A 13,723-nucleotide genomic window follows, 5' to 3' on the forward strand; every position below is an offset into this window, starting at 1 on the left:
TTCAGGATGAAGTTCTTTCTGCTGCCATGCTGAAAGTTGAGAGATGACTTTGGTCACAATGCATCACATGCCTTAACCCTAAGAAAAAATTTTTAAAGCATTCCTCGTTGCTCTCAGCGTTCCATATTTTTGGAAAACCTCCAACAATGCACGGCAGTTTCAGAATAAAAATTGCTGCAGTCATTCCTGGACCAGTAGTGCAAGGTTTTTTTCGATGTGAGCAAGATTTCTTAGGCTTGGTCTGAATGTACAGCATTGCTTGTGCGGCTTGTAATAGTACTATACTTTCTAGGCTTACTACACAGGCTTCCAGCTCTGCAGGAAGCCCAGTCTTGAAATTGAAAATTGGTTTCTGAGGAAAGGAAACGGCTCAGTATCTGTCTCACATCTCGGTGGACACCCAAACCATCCACCCAAACTGTGCAGAAAAGGAAGGGAGGAAGGTGGGAGTGAAAAAAGGAAAGAGGTGCCCTAGGATAATTTTGGACCACCTGTGGATCTTTAATGTGCACAGCATACAGGCGAAAAAGACGTTTCGCTTCCATTGAAACATGCCCACCGCAGCCGGGTTAAAACCTGGCTGCTTAATGGTAGCAAAACGCAAAAAGGCACCCATGTGCTGTGCGATAAGTTTCCCATGTTTTGGGTATCCTGTTTGTCGTATAATGCATGTTGTATACTTTATAGTGTATTTTTTGTAATTTCTCCTTTGCATTGAAAACAACGAACAAGTTGACAAAACCTCATTTGCTTGCGCCAAAATCATGGGGACATATTTCGAAGGACAATTGGTTGCTGCTTGTGTGAGGAATTTGGTGATGCCGCTATTTCAGTGAGCAGCCAAGTACTCTCTTTCACTGCATTATCAGTTTAGTGCTCTTTCAGAGAAAAGTGATGTTCTCTCTGCCTGTGTGTGTGTGTACAAGTGAAACATCCACCCTTATATGGGTGCACATCCGGGTACCCAAACCCTTCTCCTTCCTTTTACTGTGTGTGCAGCATAGTCCTTTTTAGGCAAAAAGCCGAAGTCTGTCTGTCTGCTTGTGCGTGTGTGCATGCGTGCGTGTGTGTATGCGTACACATAGAAGAGGCCTTCACCTCTGATGGGTGTACCTGACTTTTTTCTTTTTACTGCTTTAGCAGTGTAGTCTTCTTCTGGCAAAAGCCATGGTCTCAGCGTGTGTGTGGTGCACCTCTGGGCGCCTACCGGTGAAAATACATCATCTCCCACCACTCGGTACACACCCTTCAGAAGACCTCCACCCATCAGAAGCACACGCAGCACCAGAATGGTGGTGAAATCCAGTTCAAAGGCACAATGGAGAATGTGATCAATGTAAAAGTGAAATGTACTAACAGTAGTGCTTATGAAGATTTGTTGCATCACATCATATGATTGCCTGGGCATTTTATTTCCACCCATCTCATTTATTTTATTGTTTATTTAATACAGCGGTACCTATGGCTGCTTCGTTTGGCGCACTAGGATTGCCTGCCCGCTTACTGGTGATGTTTGTGTAGGTGGTGGAGGTGAAGACCAAGCCGTGGAAGCAGTTTGTGGCCAAGCGCACGGAAGTTCCAGTGCGCTGTGACGCTGTCTACTACCGCAACGATGAGAAGGAGACCGAAGTGGAGAAGGACAGCACAGTGCTTGCGTATCGGTATGGCTCCACCTTGGTGCCTTTCACCGACGAGAGCCGGGCAGCTATGGACGGAAACAAGGGTGGCTCTGGCCGTGGTCTGCAGGTACTCGGATTCACCGATGAGGCCAACGTGAGTTACCTCTAAAGATCTCTTAATCAGTTTGTGTGCGCATGACTGCTTTAGTGCTACAGACAGCATAAGAATGGTTGAACCCAGTGTGAACAGTGGGCACATTATATGGCTGATTAGTTGTGCACAAATGCTGCTGAGAGTGGCAGTGTTGTCTGGTTATTCGATGCTGGGTGTGGTTGAATGTTGCAAGGGCATGGGAGCAAGGTAGTCATAGGCGTGAGTGAAAAGCTTGGCTCTAGACACCCGATTTCACTGCTGAAAGATGCCTCTAACAGGTCCTTTTATTTTTTAAAGGAACAGGCACCATATGGCTTGTAGCTGTGAATGGCTCATGTTGACATTCCTAAATTGCATGTTGATTAACAGATACTTGTCTCTGTTCTTTTTCTTTCAGATCAAGAGACACTACTACATGGGGGACAAGACTTCATATGTAGTAGCTAGAAAAGGAGATGACGTAAGTTTCATTTTTGAAATTCTATTGTATTGAGCTAGTGCAACAGTTATGATGCAGCAACATTCTGAGCAGCATCCAAGCGTGTCAGATAATTGTAAAATTTCTCGCAGAAACAACTTAGCTGCACAGTTCAGCACCTGAGTTTATTGCAAGGTCAACCATGATATGGAGGCTTAAAGTGATACCCAGCTCGAATTGAAGTTGGTTTGTTTTGATGGATTATACCATTTTTAAAGACTGCTTTAATTGAGCATGGCACTTTTGCAAGTTAGAAAAGACCAGGAAATGAATTACATGTATCGTAGCCACCAGTCGCTTTCAAAAGCAAACTGCAATAGCATCGAGACTGATTTTTGGACATGGTCTTCGGGGTTAGGCTTTACTGCCGTTCACTTCCGAAAGTTTATCATGACGACCTTTCCATTCTTGAGATCACAAGTCTGAATCAAGTGGCGGAGGGGAAAAATAAAATATTCCATTTTTATATGCAATTTTCTCTGCAATAAATGCTCTTTCATTGCCAAATAAGCACCAACATAGCCACGAAAAGCAAAACAATGAAATTTTAGTGAGAACGAAAATTGTGCAAAGTTAGTGTATGGTTCCTTCGTACTCATAGTCTAATGCTGTATTGTGAAATATGCCCATCATCACAACTTGTGGTCATCCAGTCCTTCATATTGCCTCAGCAGTGCAACAAGGACGAGACGAAATTGAAACAATAAACAAGTACTGACTGTCAACTGATTTATTGCAGAAACAACGCTGGTTCTGTTTCGTCCCATCCTTGTCGCGCTGTTGAGGCAATATGAATGCATAGCAACTCGCCCAAATTTCAGCTTTATTCAGTCCTTCGTTCCTTTCTTTTTCCTGCAAGTCAGTAAAATCTGGGACACATATGCACACTGTTTATTCATGTGGATTACTGAACTGTATATGTGCAGTCTGCTGGTGCCGCACTCTCTGCTCTGATCCAAGCACTCAAAAAGTCAAAGATGGTGGCCATCGTGCGCTATGCCTTCTCTGACAAGAGCGCCCCACGTATGGGCTTTCTCAGCCCACGCATCAAGGAGCGATACGAAGTGAGTGTGTGTGCGCTGTTCTGCCTCAGTTATCATCAGTAACTGAGGGCTTCAGAGTTACTTTATAGGCGTACTATTGCGATGGAAAGAAATGTGAACAGCAGGGCGCCTACGAGCTCCGCTGTTCGAATTTCTTTTGATCGTGCTTTTACCTGGGTGGTAAGAAAAAGAACTCCTCCTAGAATGCATCACGCATGACCCTAGCTTCTTTTTGCTACCACCGAAGCAAAAGTGCAATCAGAAAAAATTTGAACAGCGGAGCTCCTAGGTGCCGCTTTGTTTGCGTTTATTTCCATCGTGATAGTACACCGCAGTACCATCATTTTGTGCAGCATGTAGCTATTGTGCGTGGACTTTGTTTTCACAGAGCTTATTTATGGTAGTTTCGTTCTCGTTGTGTAAACTATGGTTACATCACAGTAAATGCTGCCAGCTACTTTGTCATCATAACCAGTGTCAGTAAGCGCCAAGTTACTTGAGGCAGGCTAGTCGTATTCACGCACTGTCATAAAAGAGCTCTGATACAAGTTTGAATCTACTTCATATTAAGACACCAACACATTGTGGTGTCTCAGTGGCTTTGGTGTTCGGCTGCTGATTGCAGGATCTACCCTATTTATTCACATAATTTGCACATTTTTTTTTTATATGAAATAAGGCTTTAAAAAGGGGGTGCGGAAATTACGCGGAGATTTCGCAAACACGTCTTAAAAAATAATGTGTAACTCACAATATATGCGTACTGTATATTGCTGCCTATACATGACCTCCCAACTCATGCCCCTAGATGTTTCCCCCCACCCAAAAAAAGCCGACTCCAAATGATAGTCGATGCATGCCCCCTCCATCCTTCCCACCCAGCACCGCGCTACGTAGTTACCTATGGGATAGCATGACAGCGCGCGCACAGCTCAAAACAATAAACTCGCAATGGTGCAGTCGCAGAGCCAGCAGTCGGAGGCAGGGAGGGATAAAAGGCGAGCCATTAACGTTAATTTCAAACATTGACTCCATAAAACCTCGAATAAGAACTAGCTATGGAATGCAATTAGTTCAATGGCAACTTCCCCATCTTTCAAACAGTTACCCTGGTATAGTTTATATAATAGATCAATCATCCTCCTTGTTCACCTTCAGGAAAAAACCTAAACTGTACTTTGTGGAGCATATGTAAATATTTCTGTTCTGTTCCTGCTGTGTTATTACGTGACAGCGTATGCAACTCGCTCTGTTGAAAAGCAGTCGATGTAGTCGGCACCGCGTGTAGGAAATAATCGGGGGCTGCGTAAAAAAAACCGTATCATGTGAACCGTATGCCGCAGAATGTTCTGGGTGGTGTCATGTGATTCAGAATTTCGTGTACATAAACTTACTGAACTGACAACCTATAATCGGGGGCTGTGTAAAAAAAATCGTGTCATGGTAATTTGTGGTCCTAGGAATGATTGATTGGTGTGCGATAGGCGATGACGAGTTAATGAAATAATTTTAGTTAATTGATTAATTAAAGAGATTAAAAAAATATGAAAAGGACTTGCCTCAATGGCTCAATGGTTAAGCGCTCGTCTACTGAACTGGGGTATCCGGGTTCGAACCTGACTGTGGCACCCACATTTCAATGGAGGCGAAGCACAAAGGTGCTGTGTGATGTCAGTGCACGTTAGATCCCCAGGCTGTTGAAATTAACAGCACCTCTTCCTTCTTTCACTCCCTCCTTTATCCCTTCCCTTAAGGTGCAATTCAGGTGTCCATGGAGATATGTGAGGCAATGACTGCATCATTTCATTTCCTCAAAAACCAGTTTTCACTTTTTTATTTCAAACGTGTCAGAATGCTCAGAATGGAAAGCCTAACCCACTGTGCTGTCGCATCATCACGTCCTTAAGGGGGAGCTTAAGTGTCGTCTCCAATTTTTTGCGTATACTGTACCACAAATTGTTCTCTTAGGTTATGCAAATGATTGCTTTCACGTGTTGCTACTCCTGAATATTATTGAATGTTTATGTATCATGTCCGTGATCTGTAACTGAATTTTTGTTTCTGCATGGCTGCTGTTTTTTTCTACTGCACGTATCTTATCTGATGCCAAAGACCTAGTCGGATGACTTGTATGTCACCTTTTGCCTCGGTTCCAGGGCAAACAGCTGTATTTGCTGAAATTTCAAATAAATAAATAAACAGCACCCTCAAATGTGTCCCTGCTGACAGCGGCGAACTGAACAGCAAATGGTTTGGTAGTTTCAGATCCTGGTGTGCACCAGCCGTTACCGAAAGTTTTCTCTCGCAACTGTTTGTCTGGGAAAGCATCCATCAGTGCAAGCAGGCCGGGTAAACAGCGCGCAATAGAGGGTATGCGAGAAATGTGCAGCGGCCTCTCTTATCGCTCCAAGGACCAGTGCCGCCGTGCTGTTTCAGTCGAGAATATGAAAACGCTGTCCGGCGTTGGGTAAAGACAGCTGCATTTTATGTGAAAGGTGAAATGCCGATGCTCTGTTGCGCTATGCTATGCATTCTACAAAGATACTACGATGCGTATGGGAATCAACTATAGTTTTCAGCTTCTCGTTTACTATTTTTCTACTGTGCGCGAATGTTTTAAAAACACCAAATGCAACACAGGGTATCGTGTAAGCACGTATCGACCCGTTTACAGCTTGCGCTTTCAGCGCTGATCATACAGAAAGCTTTATAGGTGATCTGTTTTCAAATTACAATACGAACCAGACTATTTGTTTTCTCTCATAAGAAGAGGAACCAATTTCGTGCTCTTAGCGACTCTCCAACAGTGCATGATCTATGGGACATAGACATATTGACACGCACTTGAACAGCAGAATAGACGTGGCAGTTTTTTTCTTCAGCTGGCGTATGCCGGTGTTACTCAAGCATCTTGTCTGTCCACAAAGGAGAGGTTTTATTAATTTACCTGCAACTCGTGGCTATACACGCACTGTGCGATCCAGCTACAACCCTCGATCGGTCAAGCCGCTGCGCATGTATTCTACAGTATAGTGCACTCGGAGGAGCATGCGCCGATTGCAGCTTAGTTCCTTTCCTGTTTCTCCTGTGTTCAGTTATTTTTAGAAGCGCTAGCAAAGCTCTCATGACTGTGTAGTTGTCGCAAGGTGCCAGGCACTGTTTCTCGCTAATGGCGTGCGATCGTACCCGCATGTTGTGTGTGTTAATGCATCCTTGTAATGTTTATGCTATGTATCAAGAGTGATGTGCGAATGTTTTATTTCTTTACGCTTCCAACAATCGATATGCATGTGATGAAGTGTATTAAAAAAAATTGAGGCTCCCTCTTCAGTAAAACGTGGTTTTCATGCCAGCATGGAAGATTGCTACTGCAGCAAAAGCAGGAAATCTAAAAAAAAAAAACTACGGCTTTGCTCGCAGTATTGCAAACAATATACCCCTGCTTTTCTCGTTAATATCGACTGTTGACAGTGCAATATGCTACATGTCTTCCGCCTCGTTTGAAATGCGGCCCTGAAGTTACGACAGCAAAAATCAACACTTGCAACTGTGTCAGGCTCTGCAACGGTGACATTGAAAAGCACGGATGTGCGTCGCACATAATAGTTAAAAGGATAATTGCCCATATGTGATATGCTGCTGTGTATGCAGCTGCTAACACTGGAGCGCACGAAAGTTTGCCATTGCTCCAGGCCAATGCATGTGTGCACATAGCACAAAATAACCGCTCGCTATCCTATCTGGTGGATATTCGCCCACATGAAAAAAAAAAAAGGCGATGACAGCATGTGATGCTTTAACCGATGCTTAAGCACGCATTAAAACGGGAACGGTACAGAGTTCGACTCTTCTACGCACTTGCCAGTGCTGATTCTTGGCATCTTCAGCCCTCAAATTCAAGCGAAGCAGAGGACGCGGTACAAGCACACTGGCTCTGACGAAACAACAAGAAAAGACCTACATTTTGTAAACGATGAGCGGTATAAGCAGTGCAGTGGCTAATTCGCTCTGAAAATTGTTCGTTGTGCAGAGAAATAATTGAATTGCCTTGTATGGTTTCCTGACAGGGAATTGGAAATACTTAATCGTGGCCAAAATTTCGTTGTAGCGTCGTTCATTGTAGCGGGGTTTACTGTACTGCTTACACGTGGATTTGTTGCATCATATCGTATGATCGCCTATGCATTTTTTTCACATCGATGTCCATTAGAGCACGCAAATGTAGATCTCGGCGACGAGTTTTGACAAACTGTGGCTACCACTGAACTGAAGAGTATAAAACACTGTGGTGCGAGAAGCAGTATATCGATGTACTTCAGCTTGTCAATGCAAGGGAAGGGACGCTTTTCAACACATGCTTACTTTGCATCAAAAGGTGATTAGAACAGATTGTAAGTCATAATAAAATATAATGAACACTTTTGAAAGAAAAAAACGCTGTGCCTTTAACATGCAAATCATATTTTACTAAGGTGTGTTCTTGTGATGGGATACACCGGTTATAATAAATTTTGACTTCAGAGTACCACTCCAGTTTTCATGCATAATTAATATTAAAAATCCTCAATTCATCGAGATTGGAATACCTGGGTCAGCCAATGCAAGTATAATAATGTTACAACGGATTCAGTTTCAATGTATATTCAGATATAATATACCCACTGCCATGTTTGGTTGATCTTCCTATCTTTGCCAGTGATTAAAGTTTTTGTTTACTGCGGAGTTGTTTGCAACATACATTTGGATAGAATCAACTCAGTCAGATGAAGTAAGCTAGTTCCGGCTTCATTTCAGCAGTGTTTCTAGTAGCAAGTGCTAAACTTCTGGTTCTCTTCAATGTATCTTGGCAACACATGCGTCAGCGGTAGCAGCTGTGATGGCGACGGCAATTTTATTATTACTGCGAATTTCCATACGTGAAGGACTTCAAATAAACTGCCACCGAACTCGTGGGCCTTGCTAAAACAAACAAAAAAATCCTACACTAAACCTAAGTCGATTCTCACATACCGACTTGTGTTGAGTGTAGGCTAGCTAGGGCTACAGGCGGTATAGAGGCTCCGCTTCTATCATTGAGCCCTAGTTTTCCGAGGAAACATGTATGTGTCTGCAGCATGCTTCTCAGCATGTAGTTCATCACGAACTCATGACCGCTCACCTTTCATTCATCGGCCTCCTGCGTGGTTGCCAACTTTTCTCTGAGTGCTTTACATCCTGCGAGGTGTTCAGATTGTGGCACGTGTACGGGTCAGGCCGTCGCAAAGCAGTGCTAGCATAAGTGTCGTAATCTCAAAGGCAGCTGTTAGGCGAAGCAGTGCGAACATAAGTGTTGCTGTAATCTCAAAGGCAGCTGTTAGGCTTTGACAGAGATCGAAGACTATAAAAGAGCGTACCTTCCAACGCTCATATGCTCTGACGTCGCAACTGGTTAAGCTGGTGAGTGTAAAATATTAACCGACTGAACCGCCATCCACCACCAATGGTCATGTGGTAGCTGTGGCTGTAGTTTCGAATTCCAGTATGACACATGTTCCCGAACTGCACATGTTTTCGCTGGGGCCACTTATTGGTCTTTCAGGAAAGTGACTGGCAGCATTAGGGCATCACATAGGCAGCTACAATGCGGTTCTGAAATAAACGGCAGAACTGATTGCATCTACAATCCAGTGTGGTGGCTTGGAGCATCCACCGCGCCAACTTCACTGAAATGTGGTTGCCACGGCTGGAATTCGATCTCGTGACATTGGGCTTAGTTGCTGAACACTAAACCTGTTAAATTAGTGCCACTGTGTACAGAATTATGCACATAATGGGCCTATTACTACCACCAGATAGGTCAAAACTACCTTTGGCCCTGCAAATATAGCACAAATATGTCGGCTTCAGACATTGATTGCTTCCCCTCCCCAGAGGCGTGCATAGGCCTCTCCATAAGGGAGGGGGGGGAGTGCCTGCTCACACCCTCTGGGTAGCAGAGAACAATGGGTAGCACATCTAGCGCCTCTCTCCCCTGTGCCTATTAAGGGTGCCACTGCCCTCTTGCCCCCCTCTGTGCATGACTGTGCCCTCCAGTAATTCTGCATGTTCAATTTTTCAATCATTGGCTTGGCTTAGATCGCCCTGAAAATGGATGCTCAAATATAATATCAAAACCCTTATAGTACATTGTCATAAAGCTACCTTCTTTTAAGACTGAATAAACAATGTCTTGTATGCAGATATGTACGGCTCTCATATGGCACTTGTATAATCTATTGTGATGTCCTTACAGTGCCTGGTATTCATTCAACTGCCTTACATGGAAGACCTGCGAAGATTCACTTTCTTGCCCCTGGATACGAACAAGGACAACATTCCAACTGGTGAGCTGTCTTAGGCTTGGCCTCTATTATCAAGGCTTTGTAATTGATTACTTCAGGCTCAATGCGCACAGAGCAAGAGTTATTTATTAATTAAGCTGCACTGTCACTTTCTTCTTGTACTCAATGTGGGTGTTTTATTTTTTTGCTCTGCAAAAAACTAACAAGATAATACATAGAATTGGTCAAGGGGTCCTGCAGCACTAAAGTTTGCCCATTCCCATGTTTGTTTCAGTTTCTCACCATCACTCTTACAGCGCACAAAGGTTCTAATATGATTAATGTGCATTCCTGAAAATAAAATGGCACCATTGGGTAGTTTTTTCGCTTGAATGAAAATAAGGATACATTCGTGGGTGTGTAATAACAAAAAAGAAAATAAAGGGCAGCCATGGTTGGCTAATTGCTTTATTTTTTGTGTATGCTATGCTGAAGAGCACACGTGTAGTTTCCATCATGCTTGCAGTTGCAGTGCTCAGTTACCAGGCCTGTAAAAAGACTTCGAAATTTTCTTTAACAACATTACTGAAAAAAGAAGTTCATAAAGAACTGCGATTCTGATAGCAGCTACATAATGGATTAATTAATTGGTTCTCTATGTGCCTAAACAACACTGAGTAATTAGTTATGAATTCATATAATGCAACAGTTTTACAGCATTCTTCGGTTTTAGTTCCCAGGCATTTGGGTAGCAGCTGGGACCAAAGGGAGTTAACAGCTCGGCAAAATATTGTAAGCTTGTATAGATAAGTTAAGCCTGCATATGAGCAGAGCAGACAGTGGTCTCGTCTGGTGTTTATATACTGAAGTGGAAGCAGGCAGCTGTTTTACTGCTTATATTTGTCAGTTTACATTCATGCCGAAATGCTGGAAACTATGCATCATTTTGCGTTAACATCTGCATTCCTCCTTGCCAACATGCTTCCATGTTGTGAAAATCCTGTTATCCCCTGAGATGGCGTACAAGTGAGGTTAGCCTGTCTTTGCAGACACACAGCTGTCCCTCCTGGACGACCTCATAGCAGCAATGGACCTTACAGCTGTTGACATGTAAGACATTGTTCTTCATAAGCCCGCTTTTCCCCCACCTCTGCTCAGAGGGTGCAACAAATAATCTCTGCCTTTGCTGCACCATGGCATCGTATTGCTGTAGGTTTGCCAGCATGTTACACTCACAGTCTGTCACAGCTTATTCTTGTTCAAGGAAGGAGGACCAATAATATTTTGACACACTACAGTAGAGCTCCTCTATTACATTTTTTTATGGGACCGCAGAAAAAAGACGTGCCAGCTGGGCAACATTGTACTACAGTTAAACTTCTATGTAACAAACAAAAAGTGTAACGAAATCCTCGATTTAACGAAGTATTCCAGTTCTCATAACTTTGCGTCTATAGAATGTACCATATTTATTCAAACCTAGGCCGATAGTTTTTTTTTTTTTTTTTCAAATAATCATATTCCAAACTCTAGGGTCGACTTAGATTCGACGATTTTAAAAAACACGCCAGTTTTTCTTTGAAACTGCTAAATATGGTGCATAGCCAGCGCCATCTAGAAAAGTCAGTATCGCAGCCGCTACTAGCCGTGCCAGAAGCCAACCGTGCACAAGCAAGGTTGCCATTTTGACCTGTGTTGTGTCCACAACCTACTGTATAAAGGGCGACCTGCGCATCCCGTGGTCGCCTACAGCAGCGCGCGGCCGAAGAAATACCAAGTGATTATTGAGTAGGGACCAAGCGTGCTGGTAGAGGCCGCCAGTGCTCATACTCACAGCATCGCTCGAAATTGTGCCCGAAACGCTCTGGCCCTGCCTTCAGGAGTACGGCGATGACGGTAAAAATTTGCGCAGGAGCTGCAGTAAACTCGGCATTTCACATTATAGACAGGGTGCGGCTAGAAAAATGCGCAGCAATACAAGCGAGGGGCACTAAACCCCAGATATTTGGTACCTTTCCTGTGCAGTGCAATGAAATTTGAAACTACTTTGAAGGCGTGGCTGCGTGGCTACTAGGATTGAAATGGTGGAACCCCTTAGAGCTTTTTTTCCCCCTCATTGTCTGCTGAAAAGTTGGTTACTGCTGTGCTGCCAACATGGTCTAGTGTGCACTTTCCATGCTAGCCGAGGCCTGAGCGCGCCCATACTTCATTCTTCCTTAGGTTTCGTTTGTCCCGAGCCAAATGCAATGAACGCACTACATACCGCTATGCAGGGCCCACGCGTTTCTTTGCTGCATTTGGCACGTGCACTGAAGTGACGTGCGTTGAGAGCACGGTAGAACGTTAGTAGTATTAAATGCAGTGCATGCCACAATCGTAAAAATGTGCTGTTATTGACGTATTTATTTACGCCGCTTTCGCAAGTGGTAACGAAAGTCTGAGCCTGAAAAATGCCAAGGACGCAGGGAATGCAGGAAAAACTGTTGGCACAGCATCAGGTTTCAACCTCCGCAGCTTAAGGCCTTGCCAATAGTCTTCTGGCCTGAAGTGAAGGCTGCAGATCCTGCTTCGGTCGCTTGGAACCCAGGGCTCTTTCCGTGGCCCTAGAAAAAAAAAAAAATAGGGACATCGTGGAAATAGGTATACATTACTTCACGCGGATACGTTCTGAGTACCAGTCAATGCACCGCAAACTCGACTACGGGAGCGCACGAGAGCTCCGAAGCTCGATCGGCACTCGGCGGGCGCCGTCGCTCGAAATGCACATTAAAAGCATGTTTCAAAGCTAAGTGCTGCATAGTAACTTACCTTCGCCTTGCCAAGAGATGTTTTTCAAGCATTGGTTTCGAATATCGGTCACAGGAAGCTCATGAGATGAAATTCCTCTTGATGCTCGGCCGCTTGACTTGCACAATGGCAGGCAGCAGTAAACCATTGTGCATGAAGAAGCCGCAAATGCAAAAGCCGGTGCCCACGGGGCTGAGAATCACAGTGTCACTGAAATCGAATTTGGTAATCGAGGTCTAGCCACACCAACAGATCACCAAGCACTCAGCTAATTGACTGTTTCGCGCATGTGTGTTTTCGTCGTTCCGTGCTCTCGCGGAAAAGGCTTGCTTCCCATGCGTGCGGCCGGCCACGGGGTGGGGGTAGGTGGGGGTGAACACTAGCGCCACTGTTCGTGGCGGCGGTTTAGAAAGATAAAAAAAACACACAAGCAAGAGCAAATCATCGGCGGTGGCGCTGCGCTGCACGCGCATGTCGCCCGTTATACAGTAGGTCGTGGTCATGTCGGCCGTATCGGTGTGCGGCGTGGTGTTATCGCGATGGCACCAAGCAGGAGGTGCCACTACAGTGCCGCTTTCAAATGAAAAGTTGTGATAGCCGCAGAGGCATCATCGAACCTTCAAGTCGGGCAGGACTTCAGCATCGAAGAGAAAAACGTCCGTCGTTGGAGGGGAAATGACAGCAGCTTTTTGCATGCGCCACAACGAGGATGGCGTTTAGTGGACCAAAGAAAGGCCGTCGCCACGAAGTAGAGACAGTTTTGGCCAACTCTGTTCGGATGCAGAGAGCAGCTGCCCTTCCAGTGACAACAGAAGTGCTCCAAGCGAAAGCTAGGGAACTTTCAAGGGAGCGAGGCCTAACGCCAAAGGATTTCAAAGCCAGCCGGGGCTGGCTTCAGAAATTCATGAAGCGCTTCGGCTTCAGCTTCCGACATCGCACTTCAATCACCCAGAAGCTGCCAAGCGATTTCGATGAAAATCTGATAGCTTTTCAGCTCTACGTGCTGCGAAAGAGAGAAGCGGCAGGCTACAACCTTGGGCGAATCGGCAATGCCGACCAGACGGCTGTGTATTTTAATATACCACTGGCGTACACCATGAACGAAAAGGGTGCCAAGGAGGTGAAGGTGCTTTCTGCGGGCTACGAGAAGCAGCGCGCAACTGTTATGCTGTGCTGCACAGCTGATGGACATAAACTCCCTCCTTATATGATATTTAAAAGGAAGACACTGCCTACTCAAGAAACTTTTTCAAGAAATGTCGTTGTGTGGGCAAATGAGAACGGGTGGATGACGGGTGCGATGGTGGAAGAGTGGGTCAAGATTGTATGGCGACGGCGTCCAG

At 44.7% G+C, this 13,723-nt stretch overlaps 1 protein-coding gene across 1 annotated transcript in view; it reads left to right on the forward strand.

The window, feature by feature from the left end:
• Ku80 (X-ray repair cross-complementing protein 5 Ku80) overlaps positions 1–13,723 on the forward strand; it is a 47,627-nt gene that overhangs the window by 11,515 nt on the left and 22,389 nt on the right. The window contains exons 7-11 of the mRNA XM_077663446.1: positions 1,522–1,773; positions 2,171–2,233; positions 3,178–3,315; positions 9,566–9,656; positions 10,643–10,703. Of these exons, the coding sequence (XP_077519572.1) occupies positions 1,522–1,773; positions 2,171–2,233; positions 3,178–3,315; positions 9,566–9,656; positions 10,643–10,703 (605 nt within the window). The remainder of the gene's footprint in view (positions 1–1,521; positions 1,774–2,170; positions 2,234–3,177; positions 3,316–9,565; positions 9,657–10,642; positions 10,704–13,723) is intronic.

Source organism: Amblyomma americanum, chromosome 4, assembly GCF_052857255.1.
Source record: "Amblyomma americanum isolate KBUSLIRL-KWMA chromosome 4, ASM5285725v1, whole genome shotgun sequence".
Taxonomy (NCBI): domain Eukaryota; kingdom Metazoa; phylum Arthropoda; class Arachnida; order Ixodida; family Ixodidae; genus Amblyomma; species Amblyomma americanum.